Here is an 18,636-nt window from a genome sequence, read left to right as displayed (position 1 = left end):
AAATGTTTGCATTTCTACTTGAGGGTGTAACTATGCCTTTTAGCTGTTCTAAGGGATACGTCAGCACATTGCATATGGGAATCTAGACCAACGCCGCATAAATATTGTATTCCAGGGCAAGAAAGTTATCTAACATGTAATTGTTACATCAATATCACAGTGTTTCTTATTGTAGTTACTAATATCTTTTTACACACCATATAATGTGTAATTTAGCGAGCAGGAGAAAGCCTGAGGCCTCTTTCACACGAACGTGTGCGCTCCGTGGCCGTATTGCAGACCACATTTGCGGATCCGCAATACACGGGGGCGCCGTTCCGTGGGCATTCCACATCACGAATGCGGACCCATTCACTTGAATGGGTGTGCAAATCCGGAGATGCGGAATGGTGCCGAACGGAACCCGTGGGGTTTCGTCCCGTACTTCCGTTCCGCAAAAAGTTAGAACATGTCCTATCTTTTTGCGGAACGGGTGGATCGCGGACCTATTAAAGTGAATGAGTCCGCGATCCGCTACGGCTGCCCCACGGTTGGTGTTCGTGCATTGCGGCCTGCAATTTGCTTGAGGGGTTAAAAAATAAATTAACTCTCCTCATCCTGTTGTTAGCGCAGCCGGCACAGTCTCTTTTCTTCTTTCAGGACCTGCAAAAGAACCTTTGATGGCGCTCACGTGGTGAGCGCGATTACGTCATCAAAGGTCCTTTTGCAGGTCCTGAAAGAAAAAGAAAGAAGACTATGCTGGCTGTGGGAACAAGTGGATGACGTGAGTTTATTTTTATTTATTTATTTATTTTACCCCTCAATCGACATTTTAGTAAGCATTCTGTACTAAGTAAGAATGCTATTATTTTCCTTTATAACTATGTTATAAGGGTACTTTCACACTTGCGGCAGGACGGATCCGACAGGCTGTTCACCATGTCGGATCCGTCCTGCGGCTATTTCGCCGGACCGCCGCTCCGTCCCCATTGACTATAATGGGGACGGGGCGGAGCTACGGCGGTGCACGGCGAAAGGCCGCCGGACTAAAATTACTGCATGTCAGGCTTTTTAGTCCGGCGGCTTTCGCCGTGCTGCGCCGGAGCTCCGCCCCCGTCCACATTATAGTCAATAGCACGGCGAAATAGCCGCAGGACGGATCCGACATGGTGAACAGCATGTCGGATCCGTCCTGCCGCAAGTGTGAAAGTAGCCTAAGTGAAAATAATACAGTAAATTGACTTTAATCAGTTTACTAACATCATCTCTTAGCAACCTGCAGCGCTGGAATTAAAGCGCTGCTTGACTTTATATATGTGCTATCTGCACGGGGGATGTATCTAGTCATTGGGCAGTCGTCAAGGGGTTAATTAGGGATTGTGTTTTCTAATATAGGAGAAGGCATCGGGGTAATTTTACTAATGCTGTGTAATGTCAGGCAGTTAAAAGGATGAACTGGATTTATCCCAGTGACTGATACATTTGCTAGGCATGCTTGCTTTTTTTATAACTTTACACTACCTAAAGGTTGGTGCAGTTTTGACACACATTGGCATATGCCATGCCCCTCCTGTTAAGCAGGCCCCTCTAAGCTAGGCCCTTTTGGATATTTAAAATATACATTTTGGCCGGAAGGACATACGGATGCGGAAAGCATATTGATGATCCATGTGCTTTCCGCATCCATAGTTCCATTCTGCAAAAAGAGAGCATGTCCCATACTTGTCTGCAAAATGCAGACGCATCGACGTCAATGGGTCCGCAAAATGGATGCTGTTGTGTGCATGGGGCCCTAAGTAGAACATTTTTTTTTTTTTTACAAAGTTAAAGCACTTTTAGTGAAGAATTAAGCCTCATGCACACGTCCGTGAAACACGGACCGTGTGATACCGGCCTGGATTTCTTCTGAGTGCAGGAGCGCACGGCGTCATTGGTTGGTATGACGCCGTGTGCTTCCTGCTGCTGCAGTACAGTAATACACTAGTATAGATCATAGCAACCAATGATGCCGTGCTCTCTTACACTCCGTGTTTCACGGACGTGTGCATGAGGCTTAATTCTTCACTAAAAGTGCTTTAACTTTGTAAAAAAAAAAAAAATGTTCTACTTAGGGCCCCATGCACACAACAGCATCTATTTTGCGGACCCATTGACGTCGATGCGTCTGCATTTTGCAGACAAGTATGGGACATGCTCTCTTTTTGCAGAATGGAACTATGGATGCGGAAAGCACATGGATCATCAATATGCTTTCCGCATCCGTATGTCCTTCCGGCAAAAAGATAGACTATGGGCCAGATTTATCATTCCTCTGACGGCTCACTCCACTTTCACATATGGCTAAAGTCAGTTTTAGCCAAGTCAGATTTATGATCGGCCCTTTAAGACTGTAATAAATGTGGTTTGACGGTAGCAGTTTATCCGTCAGTAAGCAGCTTTACAAAAGTCGCACATCTTTACGAAAAAGTCGCACGTTTTTATGAAAAAGTCGCACGTTCTATTAAAAAGTCTCATAAGATAAGCATGGTCCTCACTGGAGTGAAATTGGGACTTTTTTGCGACTTTTTTAAATAGTCCCAATAGTAAATCTGTCTAGAGATTCATTTACATAAGAAGACACGCCCACTTTCAGAAAACTGGCGAGCATAGTGCAGAGCAGAAAAAAGTCGCAAATTTGTGCGCAGTTTTAGCGTTTGGGACTTTTTTGGGACTTTTTCACTCCATTATTCTGACCTGAGCTAATGATAAATCTGGCCCCATGTCCTCAAAATGCAGATCACAGGCCCGTTGAAAATAAATTGCGGACAGCACATGGACCACATCCGTGTCTTGTGGATCTACAATTTGCAGACCTCAAAATGGTCATGAGGCCTAAATTCTGCAGTAGAGCTCAGATTTTGGGGACTGTATGAACGAACAGCTGCTTTCATACATGGCCTGTGCACATACATTCATATAAACCATAAGCCATTCTTATTCAAACCAGAAAACATACCGTTTTATTAAAGTCCTGACTAAAGGGGTGTCTATGTATTTTTTTTTTACTGTGTAATAAATGTAGTAATTTTAATTGATGGTCTTGAGTCTTTTTGTAAGGTACCCTGTAATAATATGCCTCTGGCCCGAAGGGATCCTCTTAATATCTATAGTTAGAAAACTAGCTTAAATGGTAGCTGCCAACAAGTCCTTTAAAGGCTCAATTACCAAAGGCTGCCCAGCTTATCAACTTTTTTTTTTCCAGAGACTGTGAACTGCTGCCACCCTGGTTCTCCTGGCTGGTCTCTGTTTACCTGGCTGCAGCAGTGAAATGTTTACAACACGTGACTGCTGGAGCCAATCGCTGCCTCTTTGGTGCATCATCGAGGCCCTTGATTGGATTTTTATACCCAGCTGCAGAGGTGACATCACATGTTGACATGATGTCACTGCTACAGCCCAGTAAACAAAGCCCGGCCAGGAGAACCGGAGCGTTAGCGCTGGGTCTATTAGGCAATTACTGCTCAGTTCTTCTATTGTAGTCTATTCTCCACCACTGTCCTGTTTTTTGCTGAAACTGGACAACCCCTTTAAGGAACGGCTGTCAGATGTGGTCTGTTCATAACTGCTTTTTGGTTTCTGTTTATAAGGAAAACCATGACACATTGCCGGATCCATTGTACGATGGATACCATAGACATCCATTGGACACTAATTACTTAGGGTCCTTCCACTTCCATTGTGGTGCCTGTCTTTTTGACAGGAAGAATAGATTTTACATCAAATCTCGTGGGATTTGTAACAGAGCCTCCAACGCAAATATGATTATATGTAAGCATTAGGGTATCTGTGCCTGGCCTTCAACATTTACACTATAGTATACCCGTTGAACTTGGAAATAGTGTAATGCAATCTTTTTAAATTTTCATTTTCTGACGTCAGAAAATGGGCAGAAGTTATAGCTGTCTGCGCCAGCCTCTGGCACACGGCAGGGCAGATATGCACCTAATTTATGAAGAGGCATCTGCCTTTCAATAAATAAGGTGCATCTCACTCAGGCGCACAGGGAACACCAGTCTTGGTAAGTTTCCCTCAATGTGTATTAGATACTGTCAGTCAGGGAGGTTGCTAAATGACGTCATGTTCTTAAATGCAGCAGTGACGTTGTATATACCGCCAGCTAGGCCCTGTCCTCAACGTTGGGGCTCATGCACATGAACGTATTTGGTTTCCGTGTCTGCAGTTTTTTATTTTTTTGGTTTGTTTTTGTTTTTTGTGGCCCATAAGCGGAACCATTTGGAACTTACTGTGTTTCCGAATGTCTGTTCCACAAAAAAATAGAACATGTCTTATTATTGTCTGCATTAGGGGCCAGCTGTTCCGTTCCGCAAAATATAGAATGCATATGGACATCATCCGTATTTTTTGCGGATCCGTGTTTTGCAGACCACAAAATACATATGGTCCTGGGCATGAGCCCTTATACAGCATGAAAAACCGCTGAGGCCAGTGATTGTCTGCAGCGGTTGCGTGCAGTTTATGGGCACATTAGTGCTGCAGTTGATATAGCTTTTATTAATTTTTTTTGTTGTTTTATCAAACTCCCTGCCTTTTATCTTTTAATTATGTTTTTTTTATTTATTTATTTTATTTTTTTTTTATAAATCCGACAACCCCTTTAGGCTCAATTTAATTTATGTTCTAAGGAAGCTTCAGAAGAGATTCTGTCTGTTAAGAAACCAGACAGGATTCTGGGATTTCATGGTTAACAACTCTTGTTTTTATTTTAGTGTCTGAAGAAATGGAGCAAACAGTATTACAAACCTATGGAACCATGCAAGAAAATGCATGCAGACTTCATACTGCAGAAATGGTAACTCTCCCACCTTTATTAATGTATTTGTGCCCAGACCTTGCCACAAGGCTAACTGTACTTAACCGTATATGTTTTGTGGTCTGAAGAATTTCAGATCCGGATGTGGTCCATGTGCCGTCCACTTCTTCTTCTTTTTTGTGAAGCCATTGACTTCAGTGGATCCGTGGGCTGCATTTTACAGACATATATTCTATCTTTTTGCGGAACTGATAGAACATGTGCTATACTTTGCCACAAAATGTGGACCACGGACCCATTAAAGTCAATGGGTCTGCAAAAAATGCATATGCATCACGGACGGTATCCGTATTTTGCGGATGCACAATTTGCATATCGCAAAATGCATACGGTCGTTGCCTAAAATTGTATGAAAATTTTGCCTAAAAATTCTGCTGGAAAGTGAGGCCAACCACAAGATGGTATAAAGTTATTCAAAATTGTCAGGTCATGCCCCAAATTTATTGTCCAGCCTGAACTACTGTGGTAAATTTGGTACATCTTTAAAGGTGTTCTCCGCTTTTTCCATATTGATGTCATCAATATCAGATTGGCGGGGGTCACAGCACCTCAGCCGATCAGCTACTTGAAAATAACGCACTCTCTTCACTCTTTACCAGCTCGCTGTCGACATCGCAGCAGATGTAATTACAACTCCTCCATCCCATCACTTGAATGGGAAGGAGCAGTTGTAGTTACACTCCGTCCCAGTGAATGGTATGGAGGAGCTGTAAACAGTGAATATAATGCAGCATTCACATGAGCGCTGTGTTCTCTTCAAACATCCAATCAGCAGAGGTGATGGGAGTTGGATCCCCGCCGATCTGATATTGATGGTCTATTCTGAGGATAAGACATCAATATAGGAAAAACGGAAAACCTCTTTAAAGATGTTGTGCAGGCAGTATATGTTGATGAACTATCCTTAGGACACCCGGAACCCCCCCTAATCAGCTATTTGAAGAAGAGTCAGTGAGTGCTACTTCCTATTATGCTTCATTCACCACGTCTGTGTTTGGTCAGTGATTTGCATCAGTGATGTTGAGCCAAAACCAGGTGCGGCTCTAAACACAGGACAGGATCTTTCCCTTATGCCTTATGTCTGTGTAACTCCAATCCTGGTTTTGGTTCACAATCACTGATGGAAAGCACTGACAAAAACACTGACGTGTGAATGAGGCTTTACACTGACTGTCCTCTCGGCGGCACAGTGTAACGCCTCATGCACACGGCCGTTGTTTTGGTCCGCATCCGAGCCGCAGTTTTGGCGGCTCAGATGCGGACCCATTCACTTCAATGGGGCCACAAAAGATGCGGACAGCACTCCGTGTGCTGTCCGCATCCGTTGCTCCGTTCCTTTGTCCCCGCAAAAAATATAACATGTCCTATTCTTGTCCGCGCTTTGCAGACAAGAATAGGCAGTTATATTAAAGGCTGTCTGTGCCGTACCGCAAATTGCTGAACGCGCACGGACGCCATCTGTGTTTTGCGGATCTGCGATTTGCGGACCGCAAAACACACAACGGTCGTGTGCATATAGCCTAATTAAAATGGAATGTATGGAGTAAGTACACTGCACCGCCGTGCAAGTGACACAATGGGCAGTGTAATGAAGAGGAAGCAGTGCTCCAATGGAGCACCGCCCTCTCTCCAAGCAGCTGATCAGCGGAGGTGCCTGGTGTTGGACCCCTGCCGACCAGATATTGATCTTTCCTGAGGATAGGTCATCAATATATACTGTCTGCACAACCTCTTTAAGGCCCCCTTGCACATTAGCAGCTTATTGTTGGCCCATGTGTATGGGGAGCTTCCAAAGGATCGGGCGACATGAATCGACCAACCATTTAATGTGTATAGGAACTCCTTCCCCAATGGCAGATGTTAGTGATGATATAGATAGGGCAGATGAAATCCAACATGCCCAATCGTTTTGTTCTCGGGGAGCTAAGCTGCCTATTATAGATGTCTGGCAGCAGTACTCTCTCCTCTCCTCTTTCAGGATACTTGGCAAAGCCAGAATGTTTAAGAGTGTCTTTAGAAATAACTGTTAGCAGAACAAGCATGGATATCAAGTCACAGGTCTTTCCAAGGACCAAAGATCATAGATAAGACACTTGAGCGGGGTCTCATACCTTTGTCTCAGCATAGAAGTAGTATTCTGGCTTAAGAATCATCCTGGTATGCTCACAAGCTACTCCAGAGTTTATACCATTCTCTTTCCCCATTCTCTTATGTTTGAAGTGGCCTCAACCACTTCAAACCTGTGTGTGATCATATAGATCCAACATACCACACAATATCTGTAATCTGTGTATCGCTGATGGTGACGAGTTAACCAATGATGAAGAAGGGGTATTCTGAGATTTTTAACAACTTGGCCCATAGCAGGGGGCTGGGAAAAATCAATAAAAAGATGTCTTACTTTTAAATGTCCAAGCTGTCCTGCACTGCTACTCTGATCCCTGCTATGCCTGCAGCAGTCTCCTGACTGCTGCAGCCAATCACTGGCCTCAGCGGTTACATGTGTATGAACGAAATGTGATCACTTAGGCAGGTGGTTGGCTGTGGTGGTCACGTGAACGATGAATGGCAGTTTTGCCCACTGTTCTAATGGTGGACCTGCTTCCAGATCCTAAATCCATCTAAACCACTATTGTGATGTTAAAAAGCAAAAAATTTGGGCGGCGCATGCTTCTGGAGACTTTTCTGAAGTGGCAAGAAAAGAGGCAAATGGGATCATCAGTCCTTATCAATGTCGTGACTTGCCCATCTTACATAGTAATGTGCCTCTACAAAGCCTGTGTGATCTCTCCACCCGTTGTGCATCATCTCCCACTTGTTTCCTTATGCTGTCTTTCTTTGTCATTTGTGTTTGTCTCTATAGGTATTACTTGTTTTACCTGTTACTTCATCAGCATTCTGAGCTATAAATAATACTAAGATTGGGAACAAACCCCAAAATATAAAGGTGTTATAAAGTTAGGCGGTCCTCACTGTTTGCCGGAAAGAAGCTTATGGGGGTCATTAGAATACAGAGAAAATGTGGCATAAAAAGAATCTGTCACCACGAGATGCAGTACAATCTGCAGGCAGCATCTTATAGAGCAGGAGGAGCTGAGCAGATTGATATATTTTTGTGGGAAAAGATTCAGTAAAACTTGTAATTTATACATTTATATCTCTGCTTTTCCTAACTTAAGACCATCCTGGTGAACAGCTCTCAGTACACATGGGAGCTGTTATCAGTGACTGATAGCTATCTATGTATACACACTTACGCAGAGAATGCTATCAATCAGTGATAACACCTTCCCCATATATTAATTGCTGTTCAAGGGGTTGCTCTTAAGTTAGAAAAGGCAAAGATATCAATGTACAACTTAAAAGTTTTACTTTCCCCACAAAGCTATATATCACTCAACAAGAGTTTGCTAATTTGTCGGCTGATCGGTTGGATGTTTATATTTGGATAATGATCTGAAACAAACTCTTGTTTGATCATTGCCTGTGTAAAAGGGCCTGTACTCTGGAGAGCTGAGGAGTCCTAATAAACTGTAATGGAAGCAAGGATGAATCTGCTATGCACACTAATGGACACTTAAGCTGTGGCTGACTTTTTAAGGGGTCTGAGAGCCCAGACCTGTTTCAGTTTGTATTGTCGAATGAATCGAGGTCTTTGGTCCAATCCAGAACCCTCTTGCTGTGTTTTATATCTCTCAATGCAGGTATAATAGGCTAGCAAATATAAAAGAAGTGATGTTAAAGGCTTTGGACACCTTCGGGGCAATTTTGTTTATGATTGCATTTTACTCATTTTGAGTTTAACATAAATTTTATCAGTTGGTCTTTATTAAAAGTGTTCAGCCGCTTCTGGCTTCTCCACCGCTTCTGTTTGCAGGCTGTCACAGCCTGTTTTCTTTGAATCCCATCATCAGACAGCTCATGTGTAACTCTATTCTCTGTTCTCATGACCTTTTATAAACGCTCTTTATAGCTCAATACTTATCAAGCTGATAAGAATATGGCTTTAAATAGCAAGCTTTCAAGACAACTTGGGTCATCATGTGTTGTCTAGAAAGGTTGTGTGAAGAATATGGATTAATATTTACTGTCAGCCATGTCCCCACACCCGCTATTTGCTGAAATATAGCAGAGGTGGTGAACTCCACAGTAGGGCCCTGCTTCAAAGTCCCAGCCAGATAGCCGAAAAATTTCACACCTCCATTCAGACAGCGCGGATCCTGTAGAAAAACCTCCCTGCAGGGGGTCTAAGCCATTCCCCAGTTCAATCAAATCTAGCAGACAGCATGGAACCGGAGATTTATAAAGAATTATGAATCGCCGCCCATCACAGGCGCAAACCGGATATATATTTGTGTCCCGGTGGCCACGATGAACATGCCCATGGTCTTTGTTTGGTGGGATGCCATGGAAGGGAGATATACATATCTCTCCACAGAAACCAACTAACAGTACCATGTTTGGACTCTACTTGTAGCCGGAACCCAGGCGGATCCGTTGGTCCCAGAACCATCTCCCTGTGACCTTCTGGCCTGGAGCTATGAACCCTAAAGCGTTTTGTGGGTCATTTGCTGCCAGCCCAGCAGAGGGGGGTGGACCCCTCGCAAATGCCAGGAGGGGAGGGACCGGCTACAGGTTAAAAGGCTTGTGCCAGCAAGCGGGCGTGTCCTTTTCTGAAAGCTGATCACATCGTGCCATGTGTTTGGAGAGACCTGGAAACGGCTGACATCACTGCCCCCGCGTGACCGCAGCCAAGGACTATTACCCCATCCTAACTCAAAGGAACATTAATCTACCCGGTAACTGACTTGTGCTCTGTGTAATCCTGTGTGTACCATATTGCCTGTATTTGTAACCTCAGACCACTGTATATACACTGCTCAAAAAAATAAAGGGAACACTTAAACAACACAATGTAACTCCAAGTCAATCACACTTCTGTGAAATCAAACTGTCCACTTAGGAAGCAACACTGAGTGACAATCAATTTCACATGCTGTTGTGCAAATGGGATAGACAACAGGTGGAAATTATAGGCAATTAGCAAGACACCCCCAATAAAGGAGTGGTTCTGCAGGTGGTAAACCACAGACCACTTCTCAGTTCCTATGCTTCCTGGCTGATGTTTTGGTCACTTTTGAATGCTGGCGGTGCTAGTGGTAGCATGAGACTGAGTCTACAACCCACACAAGTGGCTCAGGTAGTGCAGCTTATCCAGGATGGCACATCAATGCGAGCTGTGGCAAGAAGGTTTGCTGTGTCTGTCAGCGTAGTGTCCAGAGCATGGAGGCGTTACCAGGAGACAGGCCAGTACATCAGGAGACGTGGTGGGGGCCGTAGAAGGGCAACAACCCAGCAGCAGGACCGCTACCTCTGCCTTTGTGCAAGGAGGAACAGGAGGAGCACTGCCAGAGCCCTGCAAAATTACCTCCAGTAGGCCACAAATGTGCATGTGTCTGCTCAAACGGTCAGAAACAGACTCCATGAGGGTGATATGAGGGCCCGACATCCACAGGTGGGGGTTGTGCTTACAGCCCAACACCGTGCAGGACGTTTTGGCATTTGCCAGAGAACACCAAGATTGGCAAATTCGCCACTGGCGCCCTGTGCTCTTCACAGATGAAAGCAGGTTCACACTGAGCACATGTGACAGACGTGACAGAGTCTGGAGACGCCGTGGAGAACGTTCTGCTGCCTGCAACATCCTCCAGCATGACCGGTTTGGCATTGGATCAGTAATGGTGTGGGGTGGCATTTCTTTGGAGGGCCGCATAGCCCTCCATGTGCTCGCCAGAGGTAGCCTGACTGCCATTAGGTACCGAGATGAGATCCTCAGACCCCTTGTGAGACCATATGCTGGTGTGGTTGGCCCTGGGTTCCTCCTAATGCAAGACAATGCTAGACCTCACCTCACTCCACCTGCCCATCCCCCCCCCCCAGCCAGCCAGGCTCGGCTGCTGTCCTACAAGCTGCCCTGGACCGTCTCTAGGCTGTCTGCAGAGCGTCGCAAACAAGCAGAAGCTACAGAATGTCGCGAGCAAGCACAGGCCGAGCGTGAGCACCAGCTACAAGTGCTCCAGCTCCAACTCCAGCAGCCCTCTCCAGCCCGATGTGAATCTCCAGAGATCCGGATTCCCAAACTGCGGGCGAAGGACTTTCCCCTGCTGGACAAAGATGGGGACTTGGACACTTTCTTGTTGACATTTGAGATGGCCTGCCATCAGTACCAGCTGCCAGAGGACCAGTGGGTCAGATTCCTTACTCCACGTCTCAGGGGAAAAGCCCTTGAAATCTTCGGGTACCTGTCCAGCGAGACCATCCTGAGCTATGAGGACATCAAGCAGGCTCTGGTAAGGCAGTACAACCTGACCCCTGAGACATACCGGAAAAAACTCAGTAGTTTGCAGAGGGGTTCTACCCAGAGCTGGGCCGATCACATGCGGGCCTTGCTGAGTGCGGTCGACCAATGGACCACAGGATTGGAGCTCACCACCATCCAGCAGCTGAAGGAGCTCATCGCCACAGAGCAGTTCTTGTGGAATTGCCCGGAGGACCTACAGCAGTACCTTCGCGAACGGAAGCCAAAGTGGGCCTCCGCAACAGTACTTCAGAGGCCCGGAAACCTGTCGGCTGGAGAGGGGGTAAGACGCACGCTGCATCTGCTACCCTTGCCCCTAGGCCCAAGTGTGCACGAGGGGTGATATCCCTCACAGGTTGCTGTTAGTTTTCTCGCCATTAAAATGTATATATGCAAGACTTATTTTGTTTCTCTGAACGAGCAGTGACACCTTTTTTAGCTGGCTAGCGCAGTACTTTTTACTCTTTGCTGTGTTATGCGGACTTCCTCGTAACCCTTTAGGTGCTTGCCTACCTTCAATAGCTGCGGCCAAACAAATATTCAGTCAACAGCTATTCCTCCCAACTCCCCCACACACGGATGTTGTACAATAGTTAACCACTTTCCAGAGTGTGAGATTTTCTGTCTAACTGCTGTGCTATTTTAGGGTACTTTCACACTTGGGGCAGAGGATTCCGTCAGGCAGTTCTGTCGCGGGAACTGCCAGCCGGATCTGTCAAAACGCATGCGAACTGATGGCATTTGTCATACGGATCAGGATCCTGATCCGCATGACAAATGCATTGAAATGCCGGATCTGTCTCTCCAGTGTCATCCGGAAAAACTGATTCAGCATTTATTTTTTTCGCAGACCGCAATGCCGGATCCGCATGCTGCGATATTATCTCCGTCCTGAAAAGTCAAAAAGACTGAACTGAAGACATCCTGATGCATCCTGAACGGATTGCTCTCCATTCAGAATGCATTAGGATAAAACTGATCAGTCCTTTTCCAGTATGAGCCCCGACGACGGAACTCAATGCCAGAAAAGAATAGCACTAGTGAGAAAGTACCCTTAGTTTTTTGTTCTTTCTTAATCTATGCCAGATGCTTCATTTTAGATAATCACTACAAAATAAAATCTGATGGAGTCAAATTATTTTAGTTATTGAGTTTAAGTTGATTTGCATACTAGAAATATTTGAAGCTACACAAATGTAATTACTATACTTCTAGATTTTACCAGAAGAATATAAATAATGCAGAGTTTATTTTTAGATTGCAGAGGTCAGGAAGTGATCACTTTCGCAACCTTGTGTTGAGTTCCTGTTTTTGTCATTGGTGTGGCTGTTAGTAGCAACTCATATGGAAAATGGCATGAAATCCAGAACGTTCTTGGAGATCTTGCAGTTACTTACAGTGTATTTGAGTTCCATAGTTCACGTGTTTTTTTGTTTTTACCAATTCCAGGTAGAGTTTAATCAAAACTCGGAATCATTATACTTCAACGATGATCAAAGGCGAATCGACTATATTTTAGTGTATGAAGATGAGACTTTGAAGGATCAGACAAGGAACACAAAGAAGAACCTTCTCTTAAAGCAGATGGTATGTTATCTGTTTCAAATTCTGGACAGAGATGGTTTGTGAGACGTATATCCTAGTCACAACCTTTGTAAAGGTCATTTTGATAAAAACGCAGACCGTTTAGTTATTAGACTTCAAAAATATACAAAATCTATATCCGATACATCCACTTAAACTGGTATATCATCAGATCTTTTAGTTACTGTATGTCTGGATTCCAGCATAAAATACTGCAAGTATGAATTATTTATTTAATGATACCTGTTGGTGGGTCTCTATGTACATTTTACTAACTTTGTACAGAGAATATTGTGTTCTGTATGCAAAAAAGGGGCTTCTATATGGTTCCAAAATCGATTTACAGTATGTTGAGATTTTGTTCTTTTTTTCCAGTAGGTAATTGTTTTCACTTTAGATATTGTAGGGAGGTAGCTGCCCAGTGTCAGTAATGCTGGATCCTAGGTTGATATTGGTGCTGCGTCCATCTGAGAACATTGGAGGAGGGGTAGACTTTTCTACAGAGTTTTGCATGTGATGGTCTGAGAGGGTGGAGGCCATCTTAAAAGGAACCCAACAGCAGCCATTGACAGGCCTCAATGGTGACATGCCGCTTGGAGACATGTCACCACTGAGGCCAGTCATTGACTGGAGCGACTCATGTGAGAACGTCTGTGCAAGAAATTTAAATACGGAGACTGGAAGTACAATGAAGACAACCAGAGACCCGCAAAGCCAGAACTAAGTTGTGGGAAGCAGGTAAGTATAGTTCTCTTGACAGGTCCCACTGGGTGGAGGGAGGAAAAAAAACTAAACTGCGAACAACCCCTTTTAAGGGTGGGTTCACACTAGTGTTAGGGATTCCGTTATGGCTTTCCGTTATAACATAGTTATAACGAAATCCATAAGACGGATCTGTTCTTCTGCCCATAGACTTGTATTATGACGGAATGCAAAATGGAAGCCTTTTAAAAGGCATTCCGTTTGCTCTCCGTCCTAATAGAAGTCTCTGGGAAACAAAACGGATTAGTCTGGGTCCCGTTATTCAAGACTGAACACAAAGTAGGACTTTGTTTTCCGTCTTGCATAACGGGACCCAGACGGATCTGTTATGCTTTCCCATAGACTTCTATTAGGACGGAAAGCAAACGGAATGCCTTTTAAAGGCTTCTATTTTGAATTATGTCTGGGCATTTCGTTATTTTCCGTTATAACGGAAAGCCATAATGGAATCCCTAACGCTGATGTGAACCCACCCTTGGGAAATACTTTGTCATTTAGTTTTTTTAATCCAGTCGCAGTTTTGGAGAGTCATGGCATAAAATAAACACAGAGAATGCTATTAGGTCTACTACTTTTAAAGAAAACCTCCACCCACCTAAATATGTGTAAAAGTCCTGATCTCTGAAACCTTTGTTTCCAGTTTCCTTTCCAAATGAAAGTAACATTCTCAAGTACAGTGTTATACTGACTCCGAGTTCCTGAGGCTTGCCAGTATCCCTCTGTAATGGAATTAGCAGACACACACATCCTACTAGTGGGATATTTCCTGCAGCAGCAGATGTTAGTAGGACCTTCCCTCTTCTTTTCAGGGCGTTTTTATTTTTCAGACCAGAACAACTCTTCTAGCCTCCTAATTACATGCATGTGTAGTTGGAGATCTACAGCCAGAAGAGCATTTGTTTTCCCTTCTAGTATAACAGTCAAACACGAGGCAACATGATTTTCATTTGACTGTGTCCAAAGCAGAGTCATGTTTTTTCCAATAAATTATGGGCGAGTCATACAGTTTATGGAATCTTCCAGCTTCACAATTCATCGGAGAGAGTGAGCTAGGAGGTTCTGAGTTTCACATTCTTTCCCAGCATCGTGGAGTAGATATGGAAAACATTTTTGTTTACCCAATGTTTTTTATACGGCTGATATAGCTGACCAGTATACTTACACTGTAGCTATATTTTTTACTATAAGGTCGCTTTATACAGTGTTATGAACATTTATATAACAGTCTTGTTAGTGAATACAATACGTTCACAAGCAAGTTTACAAGTGAGTTAATGGCTCTTGAATATTATAGCAGAGGTAAACTCGGCCATACATGTTAGATCAAAGGGGTTGTCCAGTTTCAGGCGGTAACTAAACAACATACAGTTGTGTTCAAAATAATAGCAGTGTGTTTAAAAAAAAAAAAAGTGAATAAAGCTCAAAATCCTTCTAAGGGCGTTCTTTTCTTCCGGTATAGAGTTCCGTCGTCGGGGCTCTATGCCGGAAGAATCCTGATCAGTTTTATCCTAATGCATTCTGAATGGAGAGAAATCTGTTCAGGATGTCTTCAGTTCCGGACCGGAAAGTTTTTTGGCCGGAGAAAATACCGCAGCATGCTGCGCTTTTTGCTCCGGCCAAAAATCCTGAACACTTGCCGCAAGGCCGGATCCGGAATTAATGCCCATTGAAAGGCATTAATCAGGATCCGGCCTTAAGCTAAACGTCGTTTCGGCGCATTGCCGGATCCGACGTTTAGCTTTTTCTGAATGGTTACCATGGCTCCCAGGACGCTAAAGTCCTGGCAGCCATGGTAAAGTGTAGTGGGGAGCGGGGGAGCAGTATACTTACCGTCCGTGCGGCTCCCGGGGCGCTCCAGAGTGACGTCAGGGCGCCCCACGCGCATGGGTGACGTGATCACATGGATCACATCATCCATGCGCATGGGGCGCTCTGACGTCATTCTGGAGCGCCCCGAAGCCGCACGGACTGTAAGTATACCGCTCCCCCGCTCCCCGCTCCTACTATGGCAACCAGGACTTTAATAGCGTCCTGGGTGCCATAGTAACATTAAACGCATTTTGAAGACGGATCCGTCTTCAAATGCTTTCAGTTCACTTGCGTTTTTCCGGATCCGGCGTGTAATTCCGGCAAATGGAGTACACGCCGGATCCGGACAACGCAAGTGTGAAAGAGGCCTAATAGCTTTTATTTCCATACACACAAATGCATTGGGAACACTACACCTTCTATTCCAAATCAAAACATGAAAAATATCTAAAATTTGTGTTGTTCCTCTAATTTTTTTTTAAGAAAAGTGAATATTAGACTGTTTCAAAAATAGCAGTGTTTGTATTCTTCTTTACAAACTTAAACATTCACTATATAAACTGAAAAATGTTTGAAGATTTTGCTTTCCTTTGAATCACTTCACTGTTTCTGAGAACTGTTTTACATCTGTGTTGCATGGAGTCAACCAAATTCTGGCCCCTGTGAACAGGTATTCCAGCCCAGGATGATTGGACTACATTCCACAGTTCTTCTCTATTTCTTGGTTTTGCCTCAGAAACTGCATTTTTTATGTCGCCCACAAGTTTTCTATTGGATTAAGATCCGGGGATTGGGCTGGCCACTCCATAAAGTCAATCTTGTTGGAGCCAAGATGTTGCACATTTACTGGTGTGTTTGGGGTCGTTGTCTTGTTGGAACACCCATTTCAAGGGCATTTCCTCTTCAGCATAAGGCAGCATGACCTCTTCAAGTATTCTGATGTATTTAAACTGATCCATGATCCCTGGTATGCGATAAATAGGCCCAACACCTTAGTATGAAACATCCCCATATCCAGATGCTTGCGGCACCATGCTTCACTGTCTTCATAGTGTACTGTGGCTTGAATTCAGTGTTTGGGGGTCGTCTGACAAACTCTCTCCGGCCACTAGACCCAGAAAGAACAATCTTTCTTTCATCAGTCCACAAAATGTCTCTTTAGGCCAGTCAATGTGCTCTTTGACAAATTGTAACCTCTTCAGCACGTCTTTTTTTTTTCAACAGTGGGACTTTGTGGGGGCTTCTTGCAGATAGCTTGTCTTCACATAGGCGTCTTCTAATTGTAACAGTACTCACAGGTAACCTTAGACCTCCTTTGATCTTCCTGGAGCTGATTGTTGGCTGAGTCCTTGCCATTGTGGCTATTCTTCTATCCATTTTAATGGTAGTTTTTCGCTTTCTTCCACGTCTTTCAGGTTTTGGTTGCCATTTTAAAGCATTTGCGATCATTTTAGCTGAGCAGCCTATCATTTTCTGCACTTATTTATATGGTTTCCCCTCTCAAATCAACTTTTTAATCAAGGTCCGCTGTTCTTCTGAACAATGTCTGGAACGACCCATTTTCCTCTGAATTTCAGAGAGAAATGCACTGTAGAACATTTGATGCCTTCCTTCCTTAAATAAGGGCAATGATTGCCACCTGTTTTTCAAAGAATTAATGACCTCACTCATTGAACTCCACACTGCTATTATTTTTAACATGTCCCTTTCAATTAGTGATTCAATTACACTGAATCAGCAGCATGCATGTCATGACTGTTGGGTCTGTTGGATTTCTATTATACTCTACTACACCTGCTAGTAAATTATTTGCCATGTAGAAATATCATTTCTACCAAAAACGGTGATTGATCAGGTTAGTGATGTCTGACTGCTAATATTTTGAACACCCAGCGTACGCCTATTCTTTCTGCCTTCAGACCCCGCTGAAGAAGGACGTACAGACCGAAACGTTCGGGATTTTTCTATCTGATATGGCATAAATACTTACTATATGTAAATGAATTTGCACTGGATGTATATTAACAGCATTCTGTTTACTAAGAATTAAATAAAATTATTTATCTTGCAAAAAAAACTTTTGGAGTGCCGTGGATATTTAACCTATATTGTCTAAACCACTCTCACAGGCACCCACACTGGACCCAAGGTGTGCAGAGTACATATTTATTCAATTATTTTGAACACAACTGTTTTGATTGTTACTTATTTGACAAATTCCACGATGCCGATCCAGTTCTCCCTCCATGGCTGTTTAATCGGCTGCTGCAGTCGTGTGGGCAACATGTGACTGCTGGAGCCAATCACCGGCCTCAGCAGAGCACTGAATAAGGCCAGTGATTGGCTGCAGTGGTCACATGTGGTTGATGTGACATCACTGCTGCAGCCGGAAATACCTCCATTTTCACCCAGACAGGCCCTGTGATATGATGCTCTCCTTGCCCTGCTCTGTATCGTGCAGGGCAAGGGCTTTTTTGATTATATTTTCACACTGCTTGGCAGAGGCTTCTGCCCAGCAGTGTATTCGGTGACTTCACCAGCACTGTTGGGCGGCTTTAGCGCTGCCCTAGCCGTATTACAGACACTTGCTCATTAGTGCTGGTGACGTCACTAGCCGCTGCCTAGCTTATCCTATGGAGAGCCCGGTACGTCACCTTTCCTCCCAATTTTTTAATTGCATCTATAATTTAGGTGTTTCACATTGCGGCGGATGGGAAGACACATCATTTTCATATGTATTAATGTTCTTGGTATATAGGTTGGCCGATCAATAAGATTGCAAATATTACCTTCATGCAATACTAGGATGCTCGTTTGATGTTGTGGGTTTCTGCCCTCCTCCTTTATGTAAATCCAAGTGTTGCCATATGATTGGACAGGAAAACACACTACTGTTTTTTTAATTTTTATTTATTATTATTATTTATTGTTATTATTTTTTATTTAATTCTACTTTTTTCGGGATGGTTTTTATGATTGTTACGCTGTATGAAGTTGGGTGCAGTAAATTATTTTTGGTACAGTTCCCGGTGATTGAGTGCCTGTTTAAACAATTGATAATTGATACCTTCCTTTTATGAACGAAGGGGCGTTCTAAAACAGGGCACCTATATCCAGAGACTAAACGGGAGGGCCACTATTTACTTATATATTCTCTTACCATGGGAAATAATGTAATTATTTGTAATCCACATGGGTAGAAGAATAGCAAAGGTACTGAGAACCTTTTCAAGCCTACTCCTGCCATGGAGTAGGGATACAGTACCTCCGGCTG

General features: G+C 43.9%; 1 protein-coding gene across 2 annotated transcripts in view; it reads left to right on the top strand.

Moving 5' to 3' along the window:
* Window positions 1–18,636, top strand: part of ANO6 (anoctamin 6) — a 120,171-nt gene that overhangs the window by 13,146 nt on the left and 88,389 nt on the right. Inside the window, exons 1-3 of one of the 2 annotated variants that reach the window (XM_040410651.1) lie at window positions 3,619–3,786; window positions 4,746–4,828; window positions 12,657–12,794. In XM_040410651.1, the coding sequence (XP_040266585.1) occupies window positions 3,777–3,786; window positions 4,746–4,828; window positions 12,657–12,794 (231 nt within the window). In that variant the 5' untranslated portion in view covers window positions 3,619–3,776. Of the gene's footprint in view, window positions 1–3,618; window positions 3,787–4,745; window positions 4,829–12,656; window positions 12,795–18,636 lie in introns of those variants that run through there. The other variant, XM_040410643.1, reaches the window with a different exon arrangement.

This window comes from Bufo bufo, chromosome 1 (genome assembly GCF_905171765.1).
Source record: "Bufo bufo chromosome 1, aBufBuf1.1, whole genome shotgun sequence".
NCBI classification, from domain to species: domain Eukaryota; kingdom Metazoa; phylum Chordata; class Amphibia; order Anura; family Bufonidae; genus Bufo; species Bufo bufo.
Note: the sequence above shows the minus strand (reverse complement) of the source record. Positions and strands in the feature narration are given on the sequence as shown.